The sequence below is a fragment of the Arvicola amphibius genome, chromosome 2 (genome assembly GCF_903992535.2).
Source record: "Arvicola amphibius chromosome 2, mArvAmp1.2, whole genome shotgun sequence".
NCBI classification, from domain to species: Eukaryota; Metazoa; Chordata; class Mammalia; order Rodentia; family Cricetidae; genus Arvicola; species Arvicola amphibius.
In genome coordinates, this window is record NC_052048.2 from 57,520,689 (window position 1) to 57,536,069 (window position 15,381).

The window sequence follows — 15,381 nt, forward strand, 5'->3', positions numbered from 1 at the left end:
CCTTGTGGGTCATCAACTTGCTCCCCAGGCCCTGAACTTCCACCTGGGCTCGGCCAGTGGGAGGACATGCCAGAGAAAGGCACATTGTAGGGTCATACACCTTCTTCCCTTAAGCAGCTAGCAGCTGTGTCTCTTCAGAGATCACAACTCATTTCACGCCATCCCAAGGACTGGCTCTCCTCCAGGTTAGGTGAGTACTGGATGGAAATGCCTCCCCCCACGCTCAGCCCCAACTACTTCCTCCTGCAGTCCCACCATCCTTGAGTTGCTCACATACTCCCAGCCTGTGCATCACGGTCTACCTGGGACACCCGTTTGGTACAGAGGATCCATGGTAACATCTGCTGGGGGAGGGAAAGCATGCCTTACCTACCCATGACTTAGGTGCTAGGAAACAGGGAGTAGACACGCTTCATAAAACAAGATGAAGAGCACATACGGCTCTTGCAGAAGGCACCAGCTTGCTTCTCAGCACCCTGCATGGTACCCAGATCCACCTAAAACTCCTGTTCCAGGGAATCTGAATGCCCTCTTCTGGTCTCTATGGATACTGAAATATATGCAGGCAAACACTCATATATATGAAATAATAAATCATAAAAAGATGACATGAATCAAAATATCACATTACACCTCAGAAATACACACACACAAATACTACATACATACATACATACTACATACATACACATATGTCAATCAAAAAAGGGGAATGACATTCTGGACAGTGAGTCCCCAACATGATGGCTCAGCTGAGGTCTGTTACAGCAGGGAGATGCCTGGGCAGGCAAGAGAAGAACTTGTGTGCCTATACACACAAGTTTCCAGGTGACATGCACACTCAATATTTCACACCATGAGAAACACTGCCCTAGAGAAATGCCATCCACTGCTTGGACACTGAGCCTTACGGCCTCCCTGACCACCTTGAAGGATGCAGAACACCAAGTGCAATCAATGTCAGCTATGCTTTATTATACATCTCTTGATCTCCAGACCCTAAACAGAGGGTTTCTTCTATAAAACAGAAGGGGGAAATAAAAAGAAAGCAGCCATAAGATTAAATGCAGGGGTAGAGATGAGGGGTACGCAGGGCCTGCCTGGGGTGAAGGTGCACAGTTACTGGGCTCAGGGCATGAGTAGTGTGGGTCCAGGGGCTGAGCTCAGTGATGGCAGCAAAGTCAGGGCGTGGGTAGTCCCGAGACCCGGGGACGTAGAAGAGTTCCATCCTGCTCCGCTCAATCCAGGTTATGCCGACAGGTTTCTTCCTCAGCATCTTCAGGTTAGAACAGCCTGCCCTATACACACACACGTGCACACACACGTGTGCACACACATGCCAGGCACACATACTCACTCACACTTGCAAGCAGAGCTCCTGATGTCAAGGCTCCACCTCGGGCTCAGCTACCAACTTCAGAATCAAGGTGTCTGCTCGTCTCCTTGGCAGACCGGTGAGGCCACTGCCCGGCAGATTATCTAGCGCTTGAGGGCCCCAGCAGGAAGAACACAGCCCTGCTGGACACTGTAGACACGGGGAAGGTCCCACGGAGACCTGCAGGTGGCAGCCCTCATGTCAGGGGGGTACAGAAACCAGCTCTGAAACCAGCTCTGCAAGATCAGCTCTGCCCCTTAATAACCAGTCCAGGAGGAAAGCACGTGCCAGGAGGCTGGTTGCCCAGCAGGTTCCCCCAGTCCCGTGAGATAGGGGATACAGTGGTTGTCAGGATCCAGGGCTTGGTGCCAGGTCAGCCGAACCATCACTTCTGCCAGGTACAGCAGGATTACCACCTGCCAAAAGAGCAGAGAGATGTAAGACAAGTCAGAGACCAAACGACAGCCAAAAGCACAAGCTGGCTTCCAAGGACACCACCAAGGTCAGCCCCTGTCAGTTCCCTTTCTCCAGCTTTGCTTGGGCCTAAGCATCTTGGACATGCGCTGGAAGCTTGGTGCTCACTGTGGTGGCGCTGAGGTGCAGGGGGACCTTTCTGAGCTGAGGCCTGGTGCTGGACTGATGCGTCTTGAGGGAGGTCCCTGGGTCGAATCAGTTCTCAGAACAGGTTGCTAAAGAACAAGGCAGGGCCATTGCTGCTGACTGGCTTCCTCACCCACACAGCCCCTTTGGCCACAGCTGGCTCCCTGTCCACTTGTCTACGCCTGTCACATGCTGGCTGCACCGTGAGGCTGCTGGCTGCAACCTTAAGGTGTGAGTGAATCAACCTCTTCTGCTTGTCCTGTTACTCAGCAACGCAGAAGAGGGCAGGGTGGGGTCTGGAGCAGGTTCAGTTACCACACGCCCTTCCTAGTGGCTGGGTTCTGCCCTGGCCTCTGAAGTGCCAGAGGGACCTGCTGCCACTCACCAGCCAGGATCCCCTCTGCTTGAAAACCCTTTCCCCTCGGAGGTTGGTGAGCTCTTCTAGAAGCTTCCAAGAAGCAGTCCACACGGCCCTACTCAGTTGCAGTCCCTGCCCTGTTCCTTCCCCCTAAATAAAGCCCTGAACTTGACAAGGTTGAGAGATGAGGAAAAAACTTCAGTGTGCCCTCCGAAAACTGCCACAGTGCCCGCAGTCCTCTATGCTGACAGTCTAGGCCTCCGGGACATTAGTCAGCTGGTGGCTCAAAGTAGCAGCAGCTTAATCTCTTTCACACCGACAACATGCCATCCTGCCTGGAAGGAGACTATACACGCCCTCAGCCCCATGCAGAGCCGGGCTTCGACCACAGCTCAGCTTCCTTCACAGAACACAATGCAATCTATAGCTGCTCTTGCAGCTTTCTGAGGCATGTGGCAATGCGGAGCACAGTACAGAGTGAATTGTACAGCGTGAGGTGTGACCGGCAACACGCGTTATGCAGTGTGCAGATGGAGTCGTGGTGCGAGGTGTGTGGTACACAGCACAGTTGGCCTCTGTGTCTAGTCCATGTCTCTGGGCTTTGCGTGAATTGGGTGTGATCTTTGTATGATGTGAACTCTATTCAGCACCTCCCACGGGACAAGGACCACTGGGAAGCCACCCTCACCTGGATCATGCCTGCCACCAGGTACAGCAACACGAAGGTTTTGCTGCTTGTCATTGCCTGGCCTTCCACCAGGCAGATAAGGGTAGAAGAAAAACCAGATGTCCCGGGACCACCAGAAAGAGCAGGACTCGAGCTGACACAGAGTTGATTTCTAGGAGGAATGGAATCAAGAGGATCATAAAACCTTCCTGCTTGCAGAGGCCCTCTCGGCAAAGAAGAGTCCCAACGAGGCACCCAAGCTCCTTCAATCTGCAACATGTGGCACCCTATTAAGTAGGACTCATCTGACCTTTCTTTCCTTCTAGGGGCTGACAATCTGCGGGAACAGATGAGAATCAGCTTGGCCACACACAGAAAGAAGGTCACTCGTTTCACATGGAAGCTTTGACTAGGAAGTGTATACAAGTTGGGGCAGCTCCCAGGGGGCTCTAAAGACCCCCTGTGGGGAGGAGGCACAGGCTGGGGTCTGACCCTTGAGTAGAAGACAGACTGTGCCAGGGGGAGCCTGGGGAGGGTGACAGACTCGCAGGACAGACACCCTGGCAGTGCAGTGGGGGCACCACAGAACTTTGAGCTCTGGCTCTCCCCTGCTCGCTGAGCTTAAGATCTGTAGTGAGAGGACTCCACCCCACCCAGACCCAATGACAGACAGGCGGACATGACAGCGGGTGACTGTGATGCCTTCTCAGACACAATCGTACAGTAGAAACATCTCTGTCCCCGAGAGTGTCAGAAAACGGCAGGGAAGTCACATGCCAAACTCAGAAACTCCAAGAACAACGAAGTGAAACTAAAACACTAAAACAGGTCAACAAACAGAGCAGGGGTTTGGGTGCTAGGGGGTAGAGGGTAGCCTGTGACACGGCATTTACTGAGCATGCTCAAGGCCCTAGGGTTCCACCCCAGCTCCAGAGAAACCACCTTTGGGGAACAGAGGGGAAGGGTATCATGCAGCCCAGGATGGCTTTAAACTTCAGATTCTCCTGCTTCCCAAGCAATGGGATTACAGGTGTGCGCCACCACATCCACTTTTACGTGGTGCTGAGACTTGAATAGTGCGCGCACGTGCGCGCGCGCGCACACACACACACACACACACACACACACAATCCTTAGGGATTATCTGCTTTATTTTATTTTATTTTTATTTTTGACAGTGTCTGTTATTGATTGGCCTGAAACTCCAGCAAGCCCCAGGAATTCACCCAGCTTGGCTTCCTAGGACTGGGGTCACGAGTGGGCATCACCCTGCCTGCCTCTTTGTTGTTTCTGTTTGTTGCTGTTTTCTAGACAGAGTTTCTCTGTGTAGCTCTGGCTGTCCTGGAACTCACTCTGTAGACCGGGCTGGCCTTCATACTCACAGAGATCAGACTGCCTGCCTCCTGGAGCCTGGATTTAAAGGCATGCAACACCCCTTGCCTGGCTTTGTTTTTGTTTTTTTCATGTGGGTTACAGGGATGAATTTAGGTCCTCAAACTTGTACAGCAAGCATGTTTTCCTGACCCATTCATCTCCTCAGCCCTCAACTCTTCTTTTTTTTAAAGGCACGTGAAGAAAGCCTAAAAAGGAGACTGTGAAAGCAGGCAACAACCCCAGAACATGCAGTTCTGTAGGGGCAGCATGCCATGCAGGGCAGCCGGAGTGAGCACTCAAGAAAAACTGTAGGAAAACCATGTGTAAACAACAATTAAGTAAAATGTGCGATGCATAAATAACACAGAAAAAGGTTTTCCAACTTGTAGGTGACATTAGAAAACATGGGCGCATGTGGCGCATGGTCACAACTAATGTGAGGTTGGAGGTGAGCAAATCATCAGCCAAGCCCAGGGTTCAAGGCCAGCCTGGCAGCATAGTGAGCCCTCCACTGCAAACATGAAAAAAGCAAAACCAAACCAACAACAAGGTGTTGGGGGATAATAAGGTACGTGCCTCAGCAGACAGCTACTGACCTGAAGAGCAGAAAGTGAGGCATGGGTTAGGCCAGAATCTTTCAATCATTGGACGGGGAGGACGCCAGGTGTGCTCACATGTCAGGAAGGTAAGATGCGGCTTGGTCTGAATGGCCACCAGGTTGCCACCGACACCTGTGAGGAGAAAGGGTGTGGCATGCTCCAACCCCGGGGCTAATACTGTGGTGATGGAGGGGCTGGGTTGGATGGACCCTGACTAGTGCAGATGGCCATGCCCAGAGGTATGGATGGATGCATGGAGGGGTGTCCTCAGGGAGACTCAAGAGGCTGGGGGATGGTGGTAAAGAAACACTGACAGGATCCAGGAGGCCACCGGCCGCCCAGAAGACCCAAGAACAATGTTCCCTGCAGGATAGGATGGCCTAGCTGGCAGAGGACAGGCCTATCCCTGACTAGGGTCTCACGACCCCACAGGAACTTTCCCCAGCTAGGCCACGTGAAAGTAGCCCCGGTGACCCAACCTCTCAGAATGTCTCTGTTGCGGTTTCCTCAAAATTGTACATCCAGAACAACTTCAAGCTGCTGGCTGAGATGGCTCAGCCTCCCAGACTCTCCAGCCATGCTTCAGAGAAGCCCTGCACTTTCCCATCGCACAGAGACCTAAACAAACAATACAGCTAGCTCTCCCAGGACACGACCATTATCCCAGTTTTCTCACATCTCCTAAAGATGCCATTCCCCGCAATCAACAGAAGCAATCCAGAGAATAAGACACCACCACTGATGTGGAAGGGTCTTCTGTTTGAGTTGATTTCATTGGCTAATAAAGAAACTTGCCTGGCCCATTTGATTGGCCAGCCCTTAGGTGGGCGGAGTAGACAGAAACAGAATGCTGGGAAGGGAAGTTAATAAATCACCATGCCTCTGCTCTCTGAGCCAGACCACCGTGCCTCTCCCCAGGGAGCCAGATGCGATGAAGCCAGCCACCAGGTCAGACATGCTGAATCTTTCTTCCCGGTAAGACACCACTCGTGGTTGTTACACAGATTATTAGAAATGGGTTAAAGCAAGATATGAGAATTAGACAATAAGAGGCTGGAACTAATGTGCCAGGCAGTGTTTAAATGAATACAGTTTGTGGTGTTGTTATTTCGGGTAATGCTAGCCGGGCGGGCCAGGAGCCGGGCGGCAGGAACGCAGCCCGCAAAAGCAGGCCTGCCCGCAGTGCCTCACTACAGAGGGAACGCGGCCCGCCAGCTCCTCACTACAACCCACATTTCCAAGAGGTGGGGGTGTATGGTTTTTGGTCATTTTAGAGGGTTATGAATATTATGAATAGATTATCATCTTTTAGGGGAATTTGGTTACAAGTTGTTATTCGTCATGTTCAGGGAAAAAGCTGAACCAAGATTAGATTCAAGGATCCCTTTCTGAAGGGAAAAAGGGGAAAAGTATAAAATAATGGCATAAAAGGTAGATTGTTAAGTTTACTTTTTTTGAGACAGGGTTTCTCTGTAGCTTGGAGTCTGTCCTGGAACTGCTCTGTAGGCCAGGCTGGCCTTGAACTCACAGAGATCTGCCTGGCCCTGCCTCCCGAGGTGTGGGATTAAAGGAATGTGCCACCACCACCTTTGATTGAGGGATTATGAACAACCAACTAGTCTCAAAATATTTTACATTGGTATGGATTTTTGTATATTGATACAAATTTAAGGTTATTTTTGTTACACTGTATATAAGTTTCTACTCTTATTTAAGGTATTGTGCCTATGCAGCTCATTTAAAAAATTGCACTATACACTTTTAGTCCTATAAACCTATTTAGGATAATAAAGACGGATTAATATAATAGTCGTCATCTATAACAAATCAAAATTATAGTCATGTTAGGTATGTTTTTCAAGGTCAAACAAATATATTTTACATGGATGGTCTTCAAACACTTCAAGAGACCTACAGACTATGGCATTTTTAAAAATGTTTTAATAACGTAAGGGTTTTCATGACAGTGAAACACGTCTGCCCTGGCAGCATCAAATTTACTTCAAAAAAGGATGACTGACATTGAAGAACCTCCTATGGAGTTTGCATTTGTTTGTGGCAAAGATTAGTCACTGGGCAGAGAGACTGCCCTTGCCTCGACTGTTGACAGAATGCTGTCCAAACTGGACAAGCAGGACACAAAGAAGGCAACTAACAAACTTTGCCAAGACAAGGTAGGACAGTCCTTCAAACTTCCCTGCCTCACAGAAAAGTCTGTCAGATATTCTGGGCCCATAGGCTGAAGAAGATGGATGTCCCCACTGTTGCAGAGGAACCTAGGGTTGACTGTTCCAGGCCAGCCAGATGTTGTTCTTAGTTTTGGAAGTTGCTTGCTCTACACTTCCTCTTTACCTCAGGTAATATTATATCCTTCTTAGGTCTTGATAGGGACTGAAGACTAGATAGCTATATAGTTTTCCTTGTTACCAAATTAAAAATAAATGTAAGAGAAAGTTGATAAGGTTGAGAAACATAAAAGCTTAAGTTGTTATCTAAAAAGATGTTTTTAGAATAATGTGAGTTATGATAAAAAAAAAGTTTAGGCATAGAACTTTGGACTCACTAATACAGTATTATACACTAATACAGTAGGATAGAAGGAAAGATAATGAAGTTCTCTCTCTGAATTTGCCAATTGCATATGGACTAAACATTGTCAATGTACTTCTTAATATTTGTTCTTATTGTATTTAGTTTTTACTATGTTAGAGTTAAAATCTTTTCTTTTTAATTAGACAAAGGGAGGAAATGTTGTGGGATATTATACACTGTGTGAAGATTTATTGCTGTGATTGGTGTAATAAAAACCTAAATGGCCAATAGCCAGGAAGAGGCTAGGCAGGACTTCTGGGAACAGAAAAGACTCTGGGAAGAAGAGCAGAGTCGCCAGCCAGAGGAAACAGAAGGCGCAAGGTGAAAGAGAACTAATGTCATGTGACAGAACACAGATTAATATAAACGGGTTAACTTAAGTTATGAGAGCTACTTGAGACAAGCCTGAGCTAAAGGGCAGGCTTTCAGAATAAGAAGTCTCTGTGTCATTATTGGGATTGGCGGTGGAAAAGAAAATCTGTCTGATACATGATTAATAAAAACTCAGAGAGAGAAATTGGGGTTCAACCTGAAGATTCAAAAAGCAAAGCACCCAGTCACTGGCTCTTACCTTGACCTCAGTCTGAAATGACGATCCTGCCTCCAGGAATCTCAGAATGAGACTGTGTCTGAGAGCTGTTTCCTCCCATTTTATAATCCTCTCTAGGGCTGGGATTAAAGGCATGCACCGCCCAGTTTCTATGGCAACAATGTGACTACTGGGATTAAAGGTGTGTGTTACAGTGCCTCGTCTGTAAGGCTGACCAGTGGGGCTGCTTTTACTCTCTGATCTTCAGAGAAGCTTTACTAAAATACAAATGAAATGCCACTACATCTATCTACAGCCATGTGTGTGGATGCATCAGGGAAACCCAGGGTCTGAGATCAGCCACATGATGACCCCAGTAGAGAAAAGACATCCACCTGCAGTGAGAGAGGATGGCTGGACATTTGTGTCTACTGACTACACACAGCTTTAAAAAGGAGAAGGGAAAGAAAATAATTAGTTAAATTTACAGATTCAGTCCTTTACCCCAATTCCCAACCTCTTGTCAGCTCCCTGATCACTAGGAACCAGCTTCCCATAAGCCACCGTGGCTAGAAGGACAAGGCAGGCAGCACTCCCTTTAGGCCAGGAATGGCCTCCTGCTAGGCCCACTGCCCATCATTGTCCAGTGCCCTCTTGTTTGCCTGACTTAGCCCTATGCAGCTAGGAGTCAGGTTGTTAGCAACTCAGATGCTTGCAGACCGTGGCCAGTAAGGCAATGATAGGAAGTGAGTCGGTGCAGGACCCCAGGGAATTGTGGTTTTTGTCATGCTGGTTGTTGTTGGGTCCAGAGAGTAAACCCACTACTGCTGTGGGCTTATTTTTGAGGTGGAGACAGAAATCCAGAGTCTCGTGTGTTAATGTCTTGAGTTTTAATGTCACCAATGAGGTAGGAAGATCATTGCCATGGGTTCAAGGTCAGCTACACAGTACTCTGAGCTACACAGAGTTCTGGGGCAGCATGATCTACAAAGTGAGACCCTTGTCAGCAGCAACAAACTGGTGTGCTTCCTTGCCCTCATGCTCTGGGGCCCCTTCACATCCTGTGCATCTGAGGAAACTCAGCCCAATGGGTGTGTAGGCTCTGCGGGCTCAGCTGGCCCAACCACCAGAACCTGAGGCTGCATACTAGCGCTCAGTCCCTACCCAGCCCAGGGACCCCAAGAGGAGCCACCTCAGTACTCACCACAGATGACGGGAGTCAGGACAGCCATGCCTTTAAACTGATGCTTAGAGACAGTTCTGCTTAAGATGAGGCCTCCGAAACTGGGGACAGAATGGAGCTGATATTAGAGTGGCCCAGCCAAACTGCCCACTGGCCACCTTCCCAGGCTTGGCAAACATCTCTTCCCTACACAGAACGCTTGCTGCAGCCCAGCTGTCTCCTCGTGTAATGTCTCCACTTTTAGTCCAAGCCTCAGCTGTTCCACGAGATCCTTTGGATGACGGCAACCCATAATAAGAGCCTTCCCAAGGCCATTCATATCCTAGGACCTCCTGGCTAGGCTCTATCATGGGATGAGACACCTACCCCCCCCCCCCATCAAAGACCTTGCTTCCACCAGAACCTGGAGTTTAGGAAAGGCTTTCCCAACTCTTGGACTTTGTAGAGCCTTAGAAAAGGAGATCAGTTTTTGTGAGTGGCCTTGGAATATTTTAGGGGTGTGAAGTGTTGTGGAATATTGTTTGAAGGTGTGCCACCATCTGTTTATGCTGTGGAATATTTGTTTAATGATTGCAAAGATGTGCTGCATTATTTTACGTTGCATTTGTTTAACTCTGTGAAGCTGTGTTAACTTTGCCTGCCTAAAACACCTGATTGGTCTAAGAAAGAGCTGAATAGTCAATAGCTAGGCAGGAGAGGGATCCAAGGGGCTGCCAGGCAGAGAGAATAAATAGGAGAGGAGAGAGGAGGACACCAGAGGTCAGACATAGCCACATAGCCTGCAAAAGAGTAAGAAATAAAGAAAAATATACAGAAAAAAGGCAAAAGCCCAGATGCAAAATGTAGATAGGATAATTTAAGAAAAGCTGGCTAGAAATAAGTCAAACAAAGGCAGGGCAATCATAAGTAAGTCTCTCTGTATTTATTTAGGAGCTGGGTGGCAGGCCCCTATAGAGACCAAAGAATGAATGAATGAATGAATGAATGAGTGAATGAACGAAACTAGAGTAAAGATAACTGAACCATAGCCTCTTTTCCGTGATATCTGGATTAGAACATGACAGAACGGACTGCAGTAGTCCCTGTCAACATCTCCTAACAGAAAACATAGTGGCCCAACCCTACACCTCTCTGCGCCTCACCAGCAGCTATGCTGGGTTAGTGACCATGGGTGGGAACTGTTTCCCTGAAGCCAGGATGAGGGATCCTGAAACCCATTGTGCTGGGCGACTTTTGTCAACTTGACACCTAGATCTATCTGGGAAAAGCGATCTTAACTGAGAAAATGTCTCTTGGCCTGCAGATAAGTCCAAGGTTTCTTTTCTTGGTTGGTGGCTGATGCATAGGAGGGCCCAGCCCACTGTGAGTAGTGCCATCCCTGGGCAGATGATCTTGGGGTGTACAAGAAAGCAATCTTGAGCCTGGGGGATCTCTGTGAGGTCTACAGAGTTCTAGGACAGCCAGGGCTACACAGTGAAACCCTGTCTCAAAAAACAAACAAGAAAGAAAAAGAGAGAAAAAAAAGAGGAGAGAGGGGGAGGGAGGAAGAGTGGAAGGGGAAAGAAAGAAGGAGAGAGAGAGAGCAACCTAAACAAACCCTGGGTCAAGTCAGCAAACAGCTCTTCTCACAGCCTCCTTCAGATTCTGCCTTCAGACTCCTGCTTGAGTTCTGCCTTGACTTCCTTTAGTGGTAGACTGGAAACTGGAAGCTAAAATCAGCCCTTTCCTCCCAAGTCACTTTTGGTCATGGTGTTTATCAGAGCACAGTAAACCCTACGACACCCGCAGAGGCTTCTCTCTACAGTCAGTGTTCCACTGGCACCAGGACAGGGCGTGGAGCTAGCTGGGCCACGCTCGATTGCTCTGCCCAGCTTCAGCTCTCCCAGCGGCCGCACTCTGTGGTTGTAGTGGCCTCAGGAGAGTGGATGGGGCCTAAGTGAGGGGTTCAGAGAATCAGTGTGTGAAGCTCACTCACACTGGGGCTTAGCACAAGTTAGTGCAGGGCCACACCAGACCTGACCCATGGCACCTGTTCACCCTCACGCTGAGTGCTCCAGGGCTCTTGGGAGGGAGGAGGTTGCTGCGTAATTGACTGGATTAAGGGATCACCTGTAGACTGGTGAGGCACACCTCTGCCGTGCCGCTCGGGGATGTGTCTTTCCTTGTAGTCACCATGATGTGGACGGTTTTCCACACATAGAGACTCACCCTCATGCTCTGCCCCGCAGCGTGGGGCCACCTCAATCACGTGCTGAACCCCTAAAACCCACACTGTCAGACAGGCATTTCTGTCAGTGAACAGAAACAGCAACCAGAGGGAAAACTCGCACCAGAGGCATGAAGTCACTTGCGTGAGCCAAACCTGGCCAAATGGTTCTGAGCTCTTTGGAAATGCTATGAGGAAGGAAGTTGGGGAAATTGGAGAAGTGGGCTAGGGCAGCCTAGAACGTTCTAAGTGGAATTAGTGGAAGACCAGAGTGGTAGCAAGGAACTGGATAGTGAAGGCCTGGCTCCGTGAGGCTTTGGACAGGAACGAGGGCTCTATTGGGAATTGAGTTGGAAACCATTCATGGTATATGCTGGCAAAGAATTTCACAACAATATTTTAGTATGGCTAGGGGTGACTCACAAGGCCCACTCTTAGCTGAGAAGTCACAGGCCATCAATGGGTGCAGGGGAACAGAAAGTTTTCTTCCAGGCTGGGATCCCTGGTAGGCTGTCCATGCTACAGTGGATCCCTACACCCACTTGCAAGTAGGTAGCAGTAACTGGGCTCAGTAGATTACATAGAGATGGATATTTCATCCATCCATCCATCCATCCACCCATCCATCCATCCACCCATCCACCTAGTTATCCATCAACCCATCTATGGAGGACAGGGATGGAAGAGACCTCCTAAAGGAGTTGGAAGTGGACGAGTAAGAGGTGAATTTGAGAAAAATAAAAGTATTCATGCAGGAAGGGGGAAAGTGGAATTGTGCTTATTTTGTTTATGCCCTGAAAGTGGTGGGGCTAGATATAAATAACTTATTTGGTGGCGATGGTAAGGCACGGCACAGCACTCAGGCTGTGGTACCTTTAGTTGGATTTACAGTAGAAATGGAAGCAGAAAGCAGATTAGAAGGACCTGGGAGGACATCTGCAACTCCAGAAAAGCTGCCGACAGAGGATGTGGCTGTCGAAGAGATTAGTGACAGTCAAGAGAAGCCGAACACTTTCAACTGGCCACACCCTACCCATCCCAGGCTCCAAGATGTTCAATTACAAAATCATTTGAATGGCAGTTCCTTGAGAAGACCTCAGGGGCTTATGCAGGCCCAGCCACAGGGAAGTGTCTTTGTGAGCTGAGCCACCCAGGTGCCCAGAGGCTGCTGGACACCTGGTCCAAAGGATACTGCTTGAGTTAGTGGCAGACTTTGGTGTGGAACACATGGAACTGGCTTGCAAGCATGTAGCATGCACGTGTATGAGGCTCTATGGGCAGGTGACAGAAAGACAACAGAGGCTGGACTTTCCTAGCCCACTGAAGCTGGTATCATGGCACTGCGGGTCCCAGATGCCAGACATGCGGCTATAGATTTAATGTTTGCCTTGCTGTGCTGCGGTCTTACTTTGGCTCCTTACCACCTTCTGCAATGGAAATGATTTCTCTGTGCCACTGTGTGTTGGGAGCAACACAGAAGACCCTGAGCTTAGACTGCTGCTTGATGTGGGAATTGTTAGCCCTATGGGGAGGCTTCAAGTTAAACTGCACACATTTGTTACAGAATTTCTGTCACCTGTCTGCTAGCCAGTAGAGGGCAGCGTTTTGATCCAAGAAGCGTGGTTTTCATTGGGAATGGACTTGACTCAAAGAAAAGGCGGGGTGAAGGTTCTTTCTTGTGATATCTGCACAGATTTTGCATTATAATAAATGGTCAAGTATCCTTTGACTCCCTCTATCACACATTCTGCAGTGTAAGACAGAGGTGAGCTCTTGGGAGGGACAGTGGGATGTTATGGTTTGAAGTGATTTGTCTGTTTGTAAACTTGACAAGGGGTAAATTGTCATAGCTGTTTTTTAAAGGTCTCACTATGTAGCCTTGACCAGCCTTGAACTCATTATGTAGACCAGGCTTGGCCTCAGACTCACAGGGATCTACCTGCCTGTGCCTCCAGAGTTCCGGGATTGAAGGTGTGTGGTACCTTGCCTGGTCTCTGATGGTTAATCTTGACTGTTGGCTTGAACAGATCAGAACCCTAGGTGATGAGTACTGCATGAGTCTGTCAGGCATTCCAGAGCCATATCATGATGGATCATCGGAGCTTGGTGGATGGATTAATCCTTTGATGGATTAGTAATCTTCTGGCATTGTTGGGAGGTGGTGAACGGCAGGAGGTGGGGCCTAGCTATAAGGAGGCAGTCCCTAGGCTGGGCCTCTTCCTGTATCCTGGTCACTTCTGAAGTGAACAGCACTTCTCCATGATAGGCTCCCGGGGCCACAAGAGCATGTACAAATGATCTGAACCCTCTGAAACAGTGAGCAAAATCAACCTTCCCTCCCTGACGTCCTTTCCTTCAGCCATTCCCCTCACAGAACAGAGGAGTCATTGTTCCATGCTGCTCACCTGCTGATGACCATAGCCAGGATGATGGGGAACCACCCATACTTCAGGATCTTCATGATGGGTGGGTTCTGCTTGGCAATGAAGATCCACAGAGGGGTGAGAGCCATGAAGCCGACACAGACCAGTGGCATCAGATACCATGTGTCTAAGGGAAAGCAGACATACATAGCTCGTGTGGCCAAGGCTGGCACAGAGAAGCTGGTTGGGGTGTGGCTTTTCACAGTCTAGAGGTGAAGTCTGGAACTGAGGCGTTTGCCATTTAGAAAGGCTGTCCTACCACGCTTGCCCGAGAGCAGCTGCTAAGCAACCAGGAAAGCTCTTCTCTGCCCTGCCCCGTCCCTTCACTTCTCTGCGGTCCTGGCATCATCAAGAACTTTGATCAGGCTTCCCCTACCCAGTGTTGCAATAAAGAGCACTAGGACAGGGTCTGGGCAGTTTTCCACTGTCCTGCTTGGAGGTACCAAAATAACCCAGAAGAGCAAAGAGGCCACTACCAGGGCACATGGTCGCAGGGCGGAATCAGGAGGAAGCTTTCTCCTGACTGAGTCATTCCATATTATTGTGGGGTATGGATATGGCTGGCCTGGTTGCTACTCATACCCCAGACTCAGCTCCGGCTATAAGGTCAGGATGCTGTCCACCAGGACCAGTGTCCTCAAGGTGCCACTCGCCTCTGCTACCTCCAGCCTCATTCTCTGACTTGTCACATTTGCATAGAACATCAGCTTGCTCTAGCATCGCCTTTTCATCCTGCTCTAGCATCATCTTTTCATCCTGCTCTAGCATCATCTTTTCATCCTGCTCTAGCATCATCTTTTCATCCTGCTCTAGCATCGCCTTTTCATCCTGCTCTAGCATCATCTTTTCATCCTGCTCTAGCATCATCTTTTCATCCTGCTCTAGCATCATCTTTTCATCCTGCTCTAGCATCATCTTTTCATCCTGTTCCTACCCTCCAGAGCAGCCTCAACACTAGGTGGCCATGCATGGGCACACGGATGCATGGTCTGTGTTCCACTCTCCTTCTCTGCGTGGTGTTGTTGGGAACACCCTCTCCTTGTTCTCCACAGCCCACAACTGTGGTCCCTTTGTCTGCACAGGTGCTCCACGTTAGCCATAAACAAAGTGCTTCGTGGTAAACATGGCTAGCTTCTGTACCCCAGAGCTGGTAGGCAGGTCACTAACACTCAGGACACAGTAGCCTGGGGAACTGTCTCCTTACAAGGACACTTGGGAGGGCAGTCACGTTTTCCGTAACTTCCGACAGGAGCCATCCAGCTCCCACTGCACACCCATGCCTCTTCCTCACGGCTCCTGGCAGATGTGAGCTAGCTCTCCCCAGTCAGTGAAGACCTGTCTCCTGGGGCCAGGCCCGCCGTTTCCCTGAGAGGGGAGGGGGTGGTGCTCTTATTTGCTTTGCAAAACAAATACACATAACTAAGTTCCATGCAAATCTCATTTGAAACTCACTGGGCCTGAAAGTACACAACTAG

The 15,381-nt window shown here is 49.2% G+C and overlaps 1 protein-coding gene across 1 annotated transcript in view; it reads right to left on the reverse strand.

The window, feature by feature from the left end:
- Window positions 1–1,321: 1,321 nt before the first annotated feature.
- Window positions 1,322–15,381, reverse strand: part of Slc41a3 (solute carrier family 41 member 3) — a 30,782-nt gene continuing 16,722 nt past the window's right edge. Inside the window, 7 exon segments of the mRNA XM_038321026.1 lie at window positions 1,322–1,675; window positions 1,678–1,791; window positions 3,022–3,102; window positions 3,105–3,172; window positions 4,971–5,105; window positions 9,299–9,378; window positions 13,889–14,033. Coding sequence (XP_038176954.1) covers window positions 1,577–1,675; window positions 1,678–1,791; window positions 3,022–3,102; window positions 3,105–3,172; window positions 4,971–5,105; window positions 9,299–9,378; window positions 13,889–14,033 — 722 coding nt within the window. The 3' untranslated portion in view covers window positions 1,322–1,576.